Source organism: Chionomys nivalis, chromosome 5, assembly GCF_950005125.1.
Source record: "Chionomys nivalis chromosome 5, mChiNiv1.1, whole genome shotgun sequence".
NCBI lineage: Eukaryota > Metazoa > Chordata > Mammalia > Rodentia > Cricetidae > Chionomys > Chionomys nivalis.
The window spans coordinates 87,805,763-87,824,591 of record NC_080090.1 but is presented as its reverse complement, the minus strand read 5'-3'; the positions used below and the strand labels follow the sequence as shown (position 1 = coordinate 87,824,591).

Below are 18,829 nucleotides of genomic sequence, written 5' to 3'. Positions count from 1 at the left end.
GGTGGCAGGCACTGGACTTCAGATGTCCCCTATGAAAGTCCCAGAGTCCCAAGCAACTATCAAGCCCTGGCTCAACCTCTTTGTCAAATAGCATGGCACAGGCCAAGGTCATATTCTCTGATCATTCAAAGAAGAATATGTCAACTCTGAACCTTAAAGAGGCTGCCCATCTCCTACCCTCCTCCACAGAAGTCCAGTTAGAAGGGTCTGTCCCACCCACATATCCTAGAGAGTCTCCGTACTCAGCACAGAAGCAACCATAGCATGTGGCTGCAAATCCTCATTTACTCTAGAAACACAATGCCTCATGTCTGTAATCCCAGCTACTCTGAAGACTGGGGCAGGAAGACCCAAGTTCAAGTCCAACCTAGGCAATTATGCAAGACCCTGTCTTACTGGGGTCACAAGTGTGGCTCAGTGGTAGAATATTTGACTAACATTCATGGGCTCTGAAATCAGTCTTTATCAACTTCAAGAAATTTTGTTTCACAGATTTTGAGCTTGTTGGTTAAAACAAACAAACTTCCTTTCTGTCTTCCTGTGGCTGTAACTCATTTTGTTTTGGTCTGCTGTGCCCTGAGAGTCTACGCTCCCCTTCTGAAGTGGGCCTCATTCTGTTCTTTTGTTGTTTTTGTATGGCTTGAGGAATAATACATAAAATTCAACAATTTTATATATTTTGAGGACAATATATCTTTCTCCCTTCTTAAAGGGAAGACCAGCAAGGAATAAGCATTCCTTGAGTCGAGTCTCCTTACGTCCAGCATGTATCAGCACGACAACTTGTGGCGAAGGGTTGCCCTTCTTCTGCTGTCCTGAGACAGCATCAAGTCCACATACGTGGAAGGGGCTAAATATGTCTGTTACATGCCAGGAATAAACCATTCTATGCAGCCACAAAGAGAGGTCTTCCTTGATATTCGGAAAACTGGGTTTTAAGAACTTTCTCAGAAACCATTAGATGGGTTAGCCAGTATTTGGATGGTGTGTACTAAGACTTACTTTAATTGGCACTTCCCCTTTGCTGGGCCGTCCTTCCTCAGGCCTGGACACAGATCCTTTCTCTCCTACACTTCCTCAGGAAGACTAGGGTGTCTCTAGTCTGTTTGGGTGGCCTGTTAGCATGTCAAGAAGTCTCTGTAGCAGAAAAGGGCAGTGAGTTCTGGTCCCGAGATGACACTTGGAACCACCAGCCAAGAGGTGGTGCCGAGGCCTCTGGCCCTCTGAGACTCTTCCCAGAGCCTCTAGGAACTGATGCAGCCCAGCCCAGGTGAGAGCAACATTCCCACCCACTGCTGCCCTAGGAAAGGAGGGCACCTGAGGCTGGGAGAGCCTTAATAAGCATAAAAGGGGGCGTCCCTCCCACTCACTCTAGGATGGGCCCTTCACTTCCCTCTTCTCAGCACTGAGTGTTGTTTTGTTTGGGGGTTTTGTTTTGTTATTTTTCAGAGTTTGAGATGAAATCTAGGGCTCACACAAGAGTTGTCCTCTAGATCTGATGACCTCTTGCTGGCCCTAATGTCCAAGCTTAGGCTGAGGATCTCTCTCCATTCTGAAAAGACATCCAGCAAGGGTGAACAGAGCTGAAACGATCTTCAGCCTTCACCATCTTACAGGTTTGGGGTAGGAGAGAGCCGGCCCTCAGACGCCTACTGATATAACAACAGACCACTTTCTGAACACTCATCACTAGAGCAGACATTCCGTGAGAGCACTCTGTGCTCAAGTTACAGCAGGATCTGTGGCTTTAGTGAGGCTGTACAAAGGCTTTCCGAGTTTTTAATACTTTCCACTGTCGCAGAAAGGACATAATTATTACAACAGAAACTGCCAAACCGCCAGCCTCTTCTGGCCTTGGATGGAAAACACATCCAAGTGAATGGGGAAAGTAGGTGTTAGCCCCGCTACTGAGGGTTCAAGCTAGAGGTCTACATAGCAAACCTGGTTACTTTCTGGTCCTCATCCAGCCCTTCTCTCCCTTGGCTGGCTCCCCTAAGATTCTGTTTGCTTAATGTCACTTTGGTTACTGGCTGGTCTGTGCCATAAACTGTGACAGCCACAACACACAAAAAAGGTGACTGCAGGTCTATACCCACCCCATGCACATGCCTATGTGTGTCCATACCCACCCATGCACACGCCTATGTGTGTCCATACCCACCCCATGCACACGCCTATGTGTGTCCACACCTCCCTGTGCACACGCCTATGTGTGTCCATACCCAACCCATGCACACGCCTATGTGTGTCCACACCTCCCTGTGCACATGCCTATGTGTGTCCATACCCACCCCATGCACACGCCTATGTGTGTCTATGCCAACCCGTGTCCACACCTCCCCGTGCACACGCCTATGTGTGTCCATACCCACCCATGCACACGCCTATGTGTGTCCATACCCACCCATGCACACGCCTATGTGTGTCCATACCCACCCATGCACACGCCTATGTGTGTCCATACCCACCCATGCACACGCCAGAATCCTGTGTTAGATTCTGGATCACCCCATAGAAGCCACTCGACTTTCCAGACTGGGATGTCTCTACATACATCTGTGACAGCCACGGTTAAGTCCTGCCCACCTCACAGCAGAGCGCAGGCCCCAACACAGGCTGAACATGAAAATGCTTCAGACACAGCCAGATGCGGTTCAAGTCCTCTCCGCTCTGAACTTCTTGGCCATTCTCTCTATGACAGGTGAGTACTTCCATTTTCATAGGATCACAGAGCGAATCACAACACGGTTCAGCAAACTCAGTGATGACATTGTCCCCGGGCAGACATGCATCAGACAACCCTGCAAGGAGCTAAGCTGTCCTTCTCTCGCGGGGCTCTTAGTGTCCAGGTGTGCACTGTGGTGTCGCCATCGCAGTGATGAGAATCCATCTAACTGCACATGATTGGCAAGCGGTCTCCCCAACCCTTCCCAAGAATGTTTTAAAAACCACAAACAACACTGCTCTGATCTTAGACCTGCCTTTTATGAACCTGTTTCATCAAGGTTTATGTAAGATCAGTTTTCATTTCCTTTTCTTCACGTGTGTGTTTGTGTGTGTACGTATAGATGCGTGTCCATGTTTCTGTGTATACAGGCACACGAGCGTAGAAGCCAAAGAACAACCTTGGGTATCATTCCTTAGGAGTCATTGACTTGTTTTTGAGGCAGGGTCTCACACCAGGACCTGGGGTTCACTAATCAGGCTTGTTTAGCTGGCCAGCCATCTCCCGGAATCTGCCTTTCTCTGTCCCCCACAGTGCTGGAATTACAAATGTGTGTCACCTGGGGGCCGGCGAGATGGCTCAGCAGTTAAGAGCATGAGCCTCTCTTCCAGAGGTCCTGAGTTCAATTCCCAGCAACCACATGGTGGCTCACAGCCATCTGTAATATGATCTGATGCTCTCTTCTGGTGTGTATGAAGACAGAACATTAGTGTACAACAAATACATAAATAAATAAATCTTGGGAAAACCTCACAAATGTGTGCCCCCATGCCCGACTTTTTGTGTGGGTTCTAGATCAACTCTGATCACCACGCTTGCAGGGCAAACCCTTTACATGCTGAGTCGTCTCTCCAGCTCCAAGCTTTCAATTTCTCCTAGCAATAGCCACTGGAGACCTGGAGATGTGTCTCTTCAGCAAACAGAGTTGCGGGCGGCAGAAGGTGGCACAGAGGTCTTCTACCAGAGAGCAAACATGGCCTAGTCTCTTGTGTTCACAGGCGAGTGTCAAGCTTAGTCACCACCTACATGTCCTGTGTCACATGGGAATGAGCAGTCTAAATGTCGACCGCCACCCTCTGACAAGCCCTCTGTGCAATGCCACCTTGTGCCACCTCGTGTCCTCGACTGTAGTCAGGCAGTGGGTATAGTGGGACTATCCTGAAGACAACACGTGACTCTTCATCCTCCAGCGGTCACCCAGGCCCCTCAGCCAGGAACCATCATTCCACGTTGAGTACGTGCCGTGAACCCGAGAGGCACCTCAATGCACTTTCTTCTTTCCCTACTAAAGTGAAAAAAGATACAACTTCAGATTTCCCAGTGTATGTATCTCATGGACTTATTTTACCCCAGGAATTGCGAGCAGGCTAGAACAGGCCCAGCACAGACATGTTGGCCACTTCTGCCAATGAACACACCACGATCAGGTCGTGAAGTCCAGCAGGCCCTGCCCATGTCCCCTCAGCATAGTGTGTGTTCAGAGAAGACCTACCTATCACTGGCACAGGTCTGAGATAAGATACCCTTGACCTTGGGGCAAGGCACACAGGACTATTCCCAGCATAGAATTTCTTTCATCAAACCAGTGCCCCCGGGGAAAGTTGCCTGTGCCGAACCTGATGTCATAGCCTTGCCTCCTCCTCCTCTCCCCAAAGTCCCAAGTCTGGCTCTGCACACCCCTCTCAACCCGTGCTCCTACTGAGAACATGGGGAAAGAAGCTTGCCAGCACGCCTGGAAAAAACCCGAATATGACTAAATATAAAACCATCTCCGCAGTCAGGGCTAGCCTCTGCAGAGTCAGCTGCTGCCAGCACTTCCTGACCCACTATGGGAGAGCTGGAACAGAACCCTGCGGGAGGGGTGGGTGGCTCCAGACAGCAGAGGCCCCAGCAAGACCACGCATCTGGGAGGGCAGAAGTTGCCTGCAGCCTCGCAGACCAGGATCTGTCAGCTGGGAAGAGGCGCCTGTCACTGACTAAAGCCAGGAACAGGAGCAGGAGGACCAGGGTGTTTACATGCCTTGCGCACCCACAACTACTCGGCCTCTAAAGAACCCTCGCCCTGCCATCTCTGGAATGCGGACAGGAAGGGCTTGAGATGTTTATAGGTCCATGACCAGCCTTAATAATACCCCAGGCAGGGCAAGAGAGGCAAGCAGCCACCCTATACGGGAAACCGAGGGGTGAGTATGGCGAGCCAGAGAGATCCCTGGGAGAGGGCAGGACACACATGCCACCTAGCCATGACTGGTGGCTGCCTATGGTAGAGATGCTGGGCTCTGGGTCCAAAGTGGGGAAACGTGTTGAGGGCCTAAGATGGCCTCAAAGCCTTGCAGGCCTGTCACAAGTAGTTCTACCTGAGAGGTCCCAGCTAGCAGGCTGGCCAAGAAAGCCCCAGGCAGGTGAGTGCTTGGCAGAGGCATCCCACATTCCAGCTTCATGAGGTTATTTTGAGGATGAATGTGGCAGCAAGCATGGAAATGAGGCTCTTCCGAGCAGAGGCTCTGCTGACATGGTGAACTGTCTGTCCTGTGTGTATGCCCAGACCTCGGCTGGCCCGGCCTGAGCCTGACCAGATTCCCTGGAATAGGATTCACTCTGCCAGCCAGGCACAAGCCTTCAGGCTGGCTGAGGCTGTTTTCCCTGTCACTCAGGGCTAACCTGCCAAGCTTGGCACTGGCTGATTCAAGAGTGAGCTTGGAGAAAGGGAAGGATCCCAGCCTCAGAACTCATCAATTCCCTGCCATCTAATAACTCCCAGCTTCGGCAGACGAACACACACACATTCATTACCAAGTCTAATTAGGCTGTAGACAAGTGGCATTAATCATTTTTGACTATACCTGGAATTCAAGCCCCCATACTCCATAATCATAAAATTTCATGCTCTGATGAATGGGGGTTGGAACTGGCCCACATTTAATCCCTTCACTTTCAGCTTTTGAGAAAATGGGAAGGGAAGAAAGGAAAACTAGGGATGCAGGACTGGAGGGTGCAGAGCACTATCCTTGCCCTTTCCCTGTCTTTTAACATACACTCCAAAAAGACCTTCCCTAAGAAGGCTCTAATCAGAACCAGGAGAGAAAACTGGGTGTTCCCTTGTCATCTTCGACAACAAAACATCAATTTTAGTGCCTAATTTTCTCAGCTTCCCCAACAAAATATGGATCTAAGCTAAGGAAAACACAAGCTATGTACTCCGGCCCTGCCCAGTGCCCTGGGCAGACATCCCCCAAGTGCCCAGAGTAAACACAGGAACCAGCAGCACAACAAAGGGCACTTACCAAGATGCTCTCTATGAAGACCTTTGTCTGTCATAGTAGGATGGGGATGGGGTGGAAGTGGCAAAAGCCAGGGTCCTGGTAGTCTTCTTGCAAAGAACTCCTAAAGGAATCCATGAGCTGCCACCTGGGCAGCTCCAATCCCATAGAGGATCTAGTTAAGCCCAGCCATTAATACAGCAAGAGGAACGAGAGGAATAAGCACCCTCGAGACAGCTCTCAAGAATAAAGTCACTGAGCTCCTCCCTAGGAATCTGGCAGCAAGTGAGATTCTCACACTGTAATCAAAGTCTATCACAGGGTACATTACTAATGCTCAGCTTTTAGGAGAAAAGGAAAGGAAGAGAAGGTTTGTAGGCCAGAGAAAGTTCAGGTGCAAGGTCGATGCCATAGTTCAGAGCAGCTCCTAGCTTGCTCTTACATTGAGCAGGGGCAGGTCTCTAGAGGTCAGATATAAAGGAAAGTGTTTATTTCTTCTTCTCCTTATTAATCTTTCCAATTTTGGTTTCAATGCAGAGCTTGTTTAACAACACTGAAAATTTCTATTAAGTCTTATTTGTTGGAGGTCTTTTTGAGAAATGTTAAATATTTTAACTACATTGGGAGGCTTCAACAATAAACTGTCTTAGCTCTACCTTTTCTCCAAAAAAAAAAAAAAAAAAAAAAAAAAAAAGTCTATCACAGGGGGCATTAGGGGGACTGAGCTCCGGGGAGACCCCCATCTTTCCAATCACTTTGTACTCCTGGCTCTGAATAACTGCCCCTTCAGAGGGACTCTTTCCTGGAGCCAGTCTGGGGTACCCATGCATCAACAGCTTGCACCTGAAGTCTCTCCTCCCTGGCTGAGGATCAGATTTAGTTTCTCCAAACGCTAGCCCATTCCCTGGCCCAGGATGGTTCACACACCCACTCAAACAAGACAAATGGCAGGAGGCCATCTTTATGTGCCTTCTACACAAGAAAGGGCAAGAAACAGCTGGAGAAATTCCCAGGTTATTTGCTGCTGACTGTTCTCTGGGAATGCTGGAGTTAGTTAGCGTCTAAACATCACCGCCCCACCCAAAAACAAAGCATTGGGGTTCGGCGACCTCTCTCCTCCGCCGTTGTTCTCTGTGCATATTTGTACCAAGTCCACTGGATTTCCTTCTCTAGCTAAGAGAAATTGATTTTGCGTGTGTTTTTGTTACACATTTGTTGTGGGTGTGTTTGGAAGCCAAAGGTCAACAGAGTCTCTTACCCGGTTTCACCATTTTATTTTTAAGGCAGGATCTCTTATGGACCCTAGAGTTTATCCATACAGCTATAAACTGGCTAGCCAGCAAGCTGCCTCCTCAGAACTGGCGTGCAGAAAAATACTATGGGGGTAGCTTTTTACGTGAGGGCTGGGGATCTGAACTCATATCCTTATGCTTGCTTGGCAAGGCCTATATCAACCGAGCAGTCCTTCCAGGCCTCAGACTTTTTGTTTGTTTGTTTGTTTGTTTGTTTTTTGAGACAGGGTTTCTCTGTAGCTTTGGTACCTGTCCTGGAACTAGCTCTTGTAGACCAGGCTGGCCTCGAACTCAGAGATCCACCTGCCTCTGCCTCCCGAGTGCTAGGATTAAAGGCGTGCGCCACCACTGCCCCACCCCCCCAGTCCTCAGACTTATCCTAAGAGCTAGCATTAGCTCTGAACTCTCCTGTTGGCTAATCCAGAGTTAACCAGCACTACTACAGACTTTGAAGTGGGGCTATGCTTAAGCAAGGCAAAGCAGTTCTCTATAAGTTCTCTTATTGAAAGCCCATTTGCCAACCAGGTTTCCAGCCAGCACGAGCCCCCAGAACAGACAGGTATCAGTCAGGGCCCCGCTGCCCTTTGAATCTTAACAGTAAGGACAAGCATCAGTTTCTGACCACCACTTAAGGAAACCAGGCATGGCGCCCTGCTGATTGCAAGTGCTGCTCAGAAAGAGACCTCTAATGCAGGCACACGAGAGTCTCAGCCACGGGATTGTGGGTTTAATCACAGCTGACTTCCACCTGAAATGCTAGTCAGGGATGTCATATCCACCCCGCCCTTTCAACTCAACAACCAAGCAAAGCTTGAAAATTGAACTCAAGGCCTATGAGGTACAGTGAGCCCCAGCTAGCCATTAAAGTTCTTAAAATGGGAGGAGATAATAGAAACATTTATATCTAATTAGATGTCCATTGTGCATCCTGCCAACCACTTTTATAATCAACGTACACATATCTGATTAATACACTGAATTCTCACATTAACACAGTGTGGTAGATAAGATCATAACCCCCACTTTTTAAAGAAAAACGAGGGCAGCACACAGATTCATGGGGTCACATAGAGAGTATGTGGCAGTTTGGGATTCAAAGTCAGGACTTTGGTTCCAGTTTGAGGTGTGTGTGTGTGTGTGTGTGTGTGTGTGTGTGTGTGTACATACGCACACAGGCAAGACTGGCTGGCCAGCGCAGCCCAGAAATCTGCCTGTCTCCACCCCCTGCCCAGCACTGAGATTACAAGCATGTGCCACCAAACCTGCCTTTATTTTCTCACGTGGGTCCCGGGGATCAAGTTCAGGTCCTCATGCTTGATCTGCCAGTTCCCCCGCTCCAGGATTACCTTCTAGAAGTTCCTTTTCTGACCTGCGCTTTTCAACATGAAAACCAAGCAAAACCAACCCTCTCAGAGAACCAGACCTTCAGCTGGACGCCAGATGCCTGGAGAGTCGGCCCTGCACACCAAAAATTTCTCAGTTTGCTTCTGGTCAGCCGAACACTCACGGTTAGTTAAATATTAAAAACAACAAACAGAGGATCCTTTCTGTGGCTTCTTGACTCTGGTTCTGCTGCCTCTGTGGTGGTCAGACATCTATGGCTGGTACAAAACCAACCATGCAGGGGCCACAGGAGCCCAAGAAAGCAAAAGGACCTCCATAGTTTGCAGGTCAGAGGCCTTGTCTGTGGTCCCCATTTTCCAACTGGTGGGAACTATTTAGGGACTGTGCAAGGGAAATAAACAATTCTAATGTGGTACGAGGATGCTCATTTAGTCATGGAATACTTCACAGATAGAGCCCCACACAGAAACCCGCCAGCACATCATTATTGCCAGCCAGAGGAATACCACAGACTCGGTGTAGAATGGACGGTCCCTCAAGGTCTAAACACGAGCAAGAATCACAAGCGCATTCGCCACAGACAATTCAGCTTCTGGAATTTGAGCATAAGTGAATCCATTACAGTGAAGGGGCTGCCTCTTTCCCTGTGTACAGTGTTAGCGGGATCTGCGCAGCACCCAGGAACATGGAGGCAGAAAACGCTGGAAGCAAGTCTGAAGGCAATGCACTAGATTCAGAAGCATTGACAAGGGAGAGCAGCCAGTCCACACATGGTACAGGCTCAGGACTCTACATACTCGGCTATCTCCTGGACAGACACCTCAACCGGCATGCTCATGCTGGCAAGAGCAGCATCCATGGTCCCCTTTCCCTCAGTTCTGGCAGCCGCTGAGAGGGAGCTGCTGCTGTCCAGCGATGCAGTCTGAGGGAGGCACAGGCTGCTATGGTAGGAGAAGGGCCGTTACCAGCACATGTGATAACAACCATAATCCATGTCCACAGATGATTGCTGGAGACTGCCACTGTGCTGTGTGCTTCGCATATTTAAATTAGCTACATAAACGCATGGCTACGAGCATCCTCGGCAACAGCAGACACATGGGTTGGGAGGAACTAAAGGAACAGTTAAGGAATACACCATTCTCACCATCGGGGAGAGTCAAGAATAAGCCCCGAAAAGAGGGCAGATTCGCTCAGAAACTCTTTACACTGGTGCCCAGTGTTTCAGTCAGGATTGAGAAAGGCCCGGGGATGCCTAAGCAGGGAGCTGAGTCACTTTAGACTGGAAGATCCGTGCAGGGGCCCAGGAGAAGGAAGAGGCGGCAGGACTCAGTCACACACTGAAGCAGAGTCTAAGGGGCGAAGGATCTAGGTGTGGAAGGTAGAAGGGGCCTCAGGTGCAGGTGACCTTGGCATCTTCCAACCTCACAGCCTGTTTCCATTCAAAGCCTAACCAGGCTTCCTGTGCCAACCAGGAGGAAGAACCAGAGCTTTTTGCCAGAGGTGACTAACAAGACATTTCCCCATAACTCTAATAAGTAAGAGTCAAATACTCAGTTCGCCATCAATATCACTACCCAATTAAAAAAAATACAACTAAAGAAAGAAGAGGGTGTGTGGAAGACAACTGAATGACCTTGTGGCGAGCCACCAATCCCAACCTGCAAACAAGCTTGCCTGCAGGCGTCGGGGAGAAGGCTGGAACCCGTCTGAAGGTGCGCAACCATACAGCATAACCACATATGGTTAGTGGGCAGCCACTAAAGGATACGAGGCAGCGGACAGCAGCTGTCTCCACAGGTTACCTGCCTAAAGTTCGACTTGATCAGAAAAGGCAATGGCCTCCTCTCCCAGGCTCACAGCCCTTCACCCCGCGCACCTCCCCTGCCCTGCCCTCACTCACTAGCGCAGCGCAGCGCCTGCCGCAGCACCTCTCGTCCGCACAGGTCACACCAGCCCGGGCCGCCCCGCAGTGCCAGTTCAGCGAAACGGTGCCCCTCGCCTCTCTCGGTCAGGACGCGAGGATCCTGTGGCTGCTCGAAGATGCTCCGCACGTCGCGGGGTCGTTGCGAGCCAGGCCGCCGCCGCAGTCTCTGCTGCAGACCGGGCCGGACAGGGCGAGCGGGTCGGCAGTCCCGGGGCGTGGGCTCGGGGTCTCCCCGGGCAGCCCTCCGGCCGCTGCGCCCCTCTGACGCCCCGGACGCGGGGACCAGGGTCGCGGGGATGCAGCGGCGCGGCCGGGCGGGCGGCGGCGGCTCGGTGCCACCCAGGCTCTGCAGATACCGCGGCGGCTCGGGGTCTAGGAGAAGCGGGTAGGGACGCTGTCCGATGGCAGGGGACGCCATGGTCAAGGCCCGCCGGCGGCCGCCGCTCCGGAGCTTGGCCGACAGAAGGGGCGGCTCCGACCGCGCGCGCCTTTAAAGGGCCCGCAACCCGCGGGCGGGGCGGGGCGGGGCCCTCGGAGAGGCCGGAAGGGCAACACGCGTGACTGCGGGCCCGAGCCGCGTGGATTTAGGGGTGACTCCGCGACCTGGGCAGTGCAGATCGGAGCATCCGAGAAGCTTTGCGAGGCGCGCGGGCGGGGCAGGGGGCGTCTGTTTCTGGGTCCCCGCCTCTAGACCTGCCTGGTCCCCTCCTGGCGTCTTCCACGCCCAAACCCTGGCACGGGAGCAGGTGGGAGGGGAGGGCTTTGAAACCCTGGTAGGGCCTGGGAGCCGGAGCTGGTCCGCGGTTGTCAGCCGCCCCCAGAGCCCAGCAGTGGGTCAGTAAAACGCACCGCGGACGCTCTGAGCTGGCGGTGGGAAGATTGGCTCTCCCTTCGCACCCCTGCGATGTAGGCTGCCACCCTCCTTGAAGACTGATGTTGTGGTAATTGGTGATCCTGGATGATCCTTGGTGCTGAGTGATCGTGAGAACTCTCTGTGCCCTATGGGAGGGCAGGAGCTTTCCTCCCGAATTCAATCTCTCCTTGACTGCTGGTGTAATCGCTGCGGTCTCGCCAATCCCCTAAACATCTGCTTTACTCCTGGTATGGAAGGTTCACCTGAGTGGGGGTTGGGGAGTGGGGTGGAGAAGTCCGCTTCCCACCAGCACCGATTACTGCGCCATAAGCTCCTGTCTGGTTTAAGATTCAGCCGCCACCATCTTGAAAGTCCTAATTCTTGAACAAACGACCAAGCGTATTGGGTCTTGAAAATTAGGTAGTGGTAATGACTAACAGGTCTGTCCACAGTCCCATCTAAATGGAGAGAGAACAAGCGGGGCTCTAGGCCTCTTGGGTTTTTGAATCTGTGTCGTCCTGCCACAGGCTAGCAATGGTCCTGGGCCCTCTGCGGTCTGTTTTTGTAGCTGCAGGAGCCATTGATTTTTCCAGTGTGGATGGTTCTGACTTAAGGCTCACACTTTCCCCCTTAAATCAGGTTTGATTTGATTAATTTAGTGGCAATCACAAACAAAAAAAAAATTAAAAAAAGAAAAACTTTGGAAACAGAGTCAACACACCATATCCCCCCAAAAATCTACATTTTTTGTTTCCACAAACCACTGATAGAAACATTCGGGGGAAAAAGTGTCTTACCGAACACGTACATGCTTTTCTTCTTATTCATTAGACAATAATGAATAGCAATGATTCACATACACTTAGACGGTACCAGGTGTCATAGGAATACAGGCATGGCTGAAAATGCATAGGTGCTCGTGCACATTAAGCTACTTTATAAGAGACCAGCATCTTCAGGTTGGAGAATGGAAGCGACCGTGTGTGTATGGAGTGGGTGGGGATTCTGAAACCAGACCTGGAATTGTCTCTAAATTCTTCTACACCTTAATCCTCAGGGTTCTTTCCAGGCCAGAGATGGGTCTCCCCCTAGTGTCTGGTTGGGGAATCCTCACTTTCGCTTTTCCCCTTGAAAATGACTTTCAGGCAATTCCTAAAAGTCCAGTGGCCAGGGAATTTCCAGCCTTCCTTGCTCCACACGCCCCCACCCCCACCCCGGCTCCGGGGTAGTAATCAGAGTCTCCCTTCCGAGTTGGTAGCGGGGGGCACTGGTTCCTGGGTAGTGGGAAGAATGATTGGAGGACTACAAAGTGGGGAAAGTGGGGCGCAGTAGTCCCTGCTCCACTCCTCCACCCTTCCTCTTGCTCTCTACATCGGTGCTTCAAACTCTGGAGGCCAGCCAACCCCAGAGGGCTCATTAAGTCACAGTTTGCTGGTTGCACCTGAGTTCCTGTGTTGATAGTGGGCTAGAAGGCCTTTGTTTCTAGCAATTTCCAGCATAGTGCCCATCCTGATGGTCCACTCAGAACTGCTGCTCCAGGGCCTCGGCAGTGGTCGGAGGGGATTCCTCTGTCCCGTACCCCAGGATCAGGATGGTTGGTTGTGACTGAGAGCCCAGCAGGTATTCCTTGACACGTTCTCTGCACGTGTGAAAGGGTAGTCCACCCTGCCTTTATGGTATTCCTCCTCTCCAGCGCTTCTGCCAGCACCTCTCAGGGTTCTTGGAGGACCCGCACTGCATGTGAATATTGACTTGTATCCACTCCATGTCATCCATCTTTCTCCACAAAGGCTTGAAGCTTGTCCCTTTCAGGGGTGCGATCCAGGACAGAGGCCCATCTTGAGTTCAGGGTGACAGTTTGGTGTGTAAGTAACAGAACTCTGGTAACAAATGCAGCATTAGAAAGCCATTTGAAATACTTTATGAATAATTGCAAGTGACCATCATCTCTGTCCTCCCCACGCCCAGGCCCTCCAAGTGCCCTTTAGGATTGATCTTTATTCCCTGGCTGGGAAAGCTCCTGGGGATGGGCATCAGGGTTGCCTGTGAATGACTGAGGCTGGCTGGGACAGTCAGGTGTGCAGCCTTCCAACTGGGACAGTCAGGTGTTCAGCCTTCCAGCTGGGACAGTAAGGTGTGCAGCCTTCTCAGCTGGGACAGTCAGGTATGCAGCCTTCCAACTGGGACAGTCAGGTGTTCAGCCATCTCAGCTGGAACAGTCAGGTGTGAAGCCTTCCTGTTGGGAAAGTCAGGTGTTCAGCCGTCTCAGCTGGGACAGTCAGGTGTGCAGCCTTCCATCTGGGACAGTCAGGTGTGAAGCCTTCCTGTTGGGACAGTCAGGTGTTCAGCCGTCTCAGCTGGGACAGTCAGGTGTGCAGCCTTCCATCTGGGACAGTCAGGTGTGCAGCCTTCTCAGCTGGGACAGTCAGGTGTGCAGCCTTCCAACTGGGACAGTCAGGTGTGCAGCCTTCTCAGCTGGGACAGTCAGGTGTGCAGCCTTCCAACTGGGACAGTCAGGTTGTTCAGCTTTCTCAGCTGGGACAGTCAGGTGTGCTGTCTTCTCAGCTGGGACAGTCAGGTGTGCAGCCTTCTCAGCTGGGACAGTCAGTCAGGTGTGCAGCCTTCCAGCTGGGACAGTCAGGTGTGTAGCCTTCTCAGCTGGCACAGTCAGGTGTGCAGCCTTCCATCTGGGGCAGACAGTGAGGTGTGTAGTCTTTCAGCTGGGGCAATCAGGTGTGCAGCCTTCCAGCTGTTGGACTGCACAGAAAGTACTCTGGTTTTGTTTTCCTGTGGCTCTGATTTGGTGGAGTAGTGATGGCTGCTTTCAGAGCTGATGGGAAAATGGTATGGAGCCAAATGAAGTGGAGATAGTGTGACCCACCCAAAACTTTATCAAGTTTATCTTACGATTCATCTCCCTGAGAGAAAACATTGAGGTAAAAGTAGGGTGGTGGCTGTCCCCCAACCCCAGTAGGTGTGGGAGTCACCTCCTCAGCCTTTCCCAACCAGTCCCCTCCTGCCCTAAAAGAACCTCTCCTTACACAACACACACTCTCTCCCCTCTCCCTCTCCTTATTTTTCTCCTCCCTCTCCCTCCGCCTCTCCCTCCCTTCTCCTCCTCCTGCTCCTCCAGGGAAGAAGTGAAGACAAAACACCCTCTAGTCCAGTGGAGGGACATCACCTGGGGTGTTGGGTGCCTGGGCAGCAGCATTTTTATGTTGTCCTTGGCCACCATGCTGCAAGGTTTCATCACATCTGCCAGAGCATCTAGTGGGAAGTTTTTCTCCTTAGCAGATTGTCTTGGCTCGGAGTTGGTCACTTTCCTCAGCTGTGACTCATTTCAACAGAGAGAACATGCAACTTTTCATTTTTGATCAAGGGGGAGGATTGTGGCAAATTTGAGTGTGGTCAGTGTGTGGGGCCACTTTGGAGGTGGTCCCAAAACATGCTGTTTCCCCTATTAAGTGGGTTATTTCAAGACGATCTCTCAACCCGCCCTCATCCCCAGCAGGAAAGAAAGGGGGAAGGGCAGGCATGGCCTGGTTTTCTGAAGGGGACACTGGCTTTATCCGGCCTTGACAGTTGTACATAGGATTGCTGTCAGTCAGGACAAGTTAAATTATGTTGCAGTAACAAATAAGTCCCATATTTTGCCGCATTCAAACCATAGAGACTCCTTTCTCACTCATACTGCATGTCCTGTGCAGGATGTCAGGGACGCAATGCAGATCCCAGAAACCTATCTGATATGGCCAGTCACTGTGCCAGAAGGAAATGAAGAAAGCCTTGATGATCTTCACTGACATTTTAAAGTCCTGGTCACTTCCATTCACAAGTCACAGATCACCCTATACTAGGACAACCAGTAGTGCAAGCTCACTATGGGCTCAGAGGTGGAGAGGAGCTGGGGGCAGCTGGCAGTTGTCACTGATAACCACTGCAGTCCTCCAGGAGTTTCTTCAACCACGTATTCCTCTAAGCTCCACTGTACTTGTCCAGGCACCCACAGTCTGACAGTGAGAGACACATATTCATCAAGTCTGCCTTTAGTGGAAGAGGCCCACAGTAAACATATAGGTGTAATATGTGCATCAGGTCTTTAGTGTTTGAAAACAAACACAGCATTTTTAGGAGACAGATGGTGAGGAGATTTGCTCAACCATAAAATTATTTCATTGTGTCTGGTGGTGGCGACAGACATCTTTAATCCTAGCACTAGGGAGTCAGAGGCAGGTGGATCTCTGAATTCTGAACTCAAGACCAGCCTGGTCTACAGAGCAAGTTCCAGGACAGCTAGGACTACAGAGAGAAGCCCTGTCTTAACAAACAAAAAACAAAAATTATTTTTGTTTCATAGCTGTTATTTTGCCATTGTTATGAATTGAAATGTAAACATTTGTGTTTTCCAATAGTCTTTGGGGGTTGATACCCACAGGTTGAGAACCACTGGGTTAGACAGTGGTTCTTAGATTCACTTATATCTAACTAGAGAAAAGCCTGTGCCCGTGAACAATGTTCCAGGCTAAGGGAACAGCAGATACAATGGCCCCGAAACATTCATCCCAAACTCTGTGAACACAAATTTGATCAAACTTCCCAGGCTCTACCAGCAAAATGCCTGACTATTGGTGTGTGTGTGTGTGTGTGTATGTGTGTGTGTGTGTGTGTGTATATATATATTTGTGTGTGTATACATATATAAACACATATACATACACACACACATATAGAGATCTACCTGACTTTACTTTCCAAGTGCTGCTATTAAAGGTATGTGTCACCACTGCCTGACCATTGGTCTATATTTTATGGGATTTTGATTAATATACCCATGGACCACAGAAAATGGGTCCAAAGCAGTGGAGGTAAAACTGTGTGCACTCTACAACATTTGAAGGAATTGCCCTTGGCCTCCTTCTTCCTGCCTTCTTGGGCTACACACTGCACAGGAGGCGTAGGCTCCACGAGGAAGAGGGTCTTGCTTGCCATTTTCAGTGGGAGTGGGTGACCCCGCTAGAGAGTAACAGATCTGTGACGGCCACTTGTAGGATGTGAAATGACCAGTGTTCCTAATTTTCAGATTAGAAACCCGAGGTGCAGGATCACGTGACTACCAACAGAGGTCCCAATCTGGATTCCAGGTCACTCTGATCTATATATTGGCCTCTGTACTTCCTGCTGGGGTAGGAGGGGGCAGTGACTGCAGCTCTGATCTGACCACAGGCGCAGTGGGATTAGTCAGAACCCTGATCTAGGTTTCTCTCCCTTGTGACTCCCTTGGTCAGGTCCTGATGTCAGGTCCTGCGTCCCAGGGTCATCCAACCATCACTCCATCTATACCTCCACTGTCACCTCATCCTAATGGGAGGTCCAGGTGACCTTTGGGATTTGCCTTCCTCCCTTGGGTCTTGTTGATCTTTCTGACCCCCTTCTCTATGCAAGGCAAATAGGAGGTGCTGGTGTCCAGTGCAGAGAGCTCAGTTCTAGGCTCACAACCGATGTCTGATAAGACATTGTTTTTTGTTTTGTTTTCTTTGTTTGTTTGATTTTAAGGCCATGGACCCTGTGCCCAGAGCCAGCATGGACTGATGCTCTAGGGAGAATGGAAGGCACCCCAACACCTTCGGAAGCAGGGGGAAACAGGAGGGTACTCGACAGCTTGCTTACATCCTCCAAGATGCTGGGCACTGTGGTGAATTTGCTGTGTTCAGATGCTGCTGACTGGCCAGGGCTGGGACCAGGACAAGCACTATGTTCATTCTCAGGCATGGCTTTAAAATTATTTGCTTATTTTGTGTGTGAGCAGAGCTCAGAGGAGAGCTGGCAGGGGTGTGCAGTGGGCTCTGTTCTTCCACCAAGCATGACACCAAATGCCTGTGTTCGCAAGGGAATTTTCTCTGTCCTGGACAATACTTAGGGACAAAAGGCTGTGTGTAGGGGTACTCCTGAAAAGTGTGTCATTAGTCTGGGAACCAATTCCATGGCCCCTCCATCTGCATGTCAAACATGCAGTTTTTCCACCCCACACCACTGCCAAGCTTGCGATAAAGTTGGCTTGTGTGCACACACATGCTTTTTTCCCCTGCCCTGGAAAAACTCAGATATTCCAGATTTGTCAGCAGCCTTTATCCCTCAATCAAAGGGGAGGCTGTCAGCCACAAGCACTTATATTCCAGGGCTAGGCTAGCTCGTGGGCTTGCCATGGTGGCCGCGAGCCTCAGCCTGGGGTTAGGACAGATTAACAGGCACAGTGACTTGGGTGACATCATGGGCTGTCCCCACCCCACCTCAGCCCCCCTCTACCCACCACCAGCTCCTTCCTGTTTCTGCTCCCCTCAGTGTGTCCCCCTTTCTCTGCCACTACCACATTCCTCTTCATCTCCCCACTCCTTTTCTCCCTTCTTTCTCTTTCCTTCCCTCCCTCCAATCTCTCCTACTTCCTCCCTCCCTCTCTCTGGTGAGGGAAGTATGTTAAACGGAAGGCTTTAACCGGCAGCTATTCTGAGTGGTCAGCCTAGGAACAAAAAGTACCTTTGGGTCATCCTGGCCCAGACCATAACCTCTCCCACTAGGGCTGCTCACCATGGTGGTTTGAGAGAATTGCCCCCAGACTCGTAGGTTAACTGTGAGCGATTAGGAGGTGTGGCCTTGTTAGAGTGGGCGTGACCTTGTCAGAGGAAGTGTGTCATGGGGGTTGGCTTGGAGATCTCAAAAGCCCACACCAGCCCCATCCCCCCCACCCCACCTGGGGATCAGGATGCAAAGCTCTCATGACTGCTCCAGTGCTATGCTTGCCACCATGCTCCCGGCCAAGATGAGCATGGACTAACACCCTGAAACTGTAAGTGAGCTCTCGAATTAAAAGCTTTCCTTTAAGAGTTGCCGTGGTCATGGTATCTCATCACAGCCTGGTGGCATAGCTTCAGCCTCTTCTAGGCTGTCTAGACTCCACCTCAAAACAAACAACAAAACGCTGAATTTTGAAACAGGAAGGAAACTGCTGAAGTATCTTTCCAAGCCACTCAGAGCAGCCTCCATTAGCGCACCTGTGCTGAAGAGAGGAGCCGCCGTGGGGAAGCAAAAGGTAGATGCTGAGGGAGGGAGGCCAGGCCATAGAGGAGGTCCATCCTTTCTTAGACTGGCAGGATCCATCTGTCCTGGAGAAGCAGGGCGAGGTGTGCAGTCCAGGAGCCATCTCCAGGTCATCATAAACCCTGCCTCACCGAGGAAGCACACCAGCAATGCAGATTCCTGGGTCACACCCTTCTCCACCACCACCTGGATCCAGATGCTGGGTGGGGCCCAGAAACCAGGCTCCAAGAGCAAACTGTGGAGTCTAAAGGCCTGCTACCCAGCCCTACAGCACCAAGGCATGGAAGGAAGCTCCAGTTCCTCCCCCTGCCCAGAGCTGCCTGTACACTGGCCTGA

General features: G+C 50.9%; 1 protein-coding gene across 2 annotated transcripts in view; it reads right to left on the bottom strand.

Moving 5' to 3' along the window:
- Rassf5 (Ras association domain family member 5) overlaps positions 1–11,141 on the bottom strand; it is a 66,762-nt gene extending 55,621 nt beyond the window's left edge. Inside the window, exon 1 of one of the 2 annotated variants that reach the window (XM_057770496.1) lies at positions 10,525–11,141. In XM_057770496.1, coding sequence (XP_057626479.1) covers positions 10,525–10,966 — 442 coding nt within the window. In that variant the 5' untranslated portion in view covers positions 10,967–11,141. The remainder of the gene's footprint in view (positions 1–10,524) is intronic. The other variant, XM_057770494.1, reaches the window with a different exon arrangement.
- Between the last annotated feature and the right edge of the window lie 7,688 nt (positions 11,142–18,829).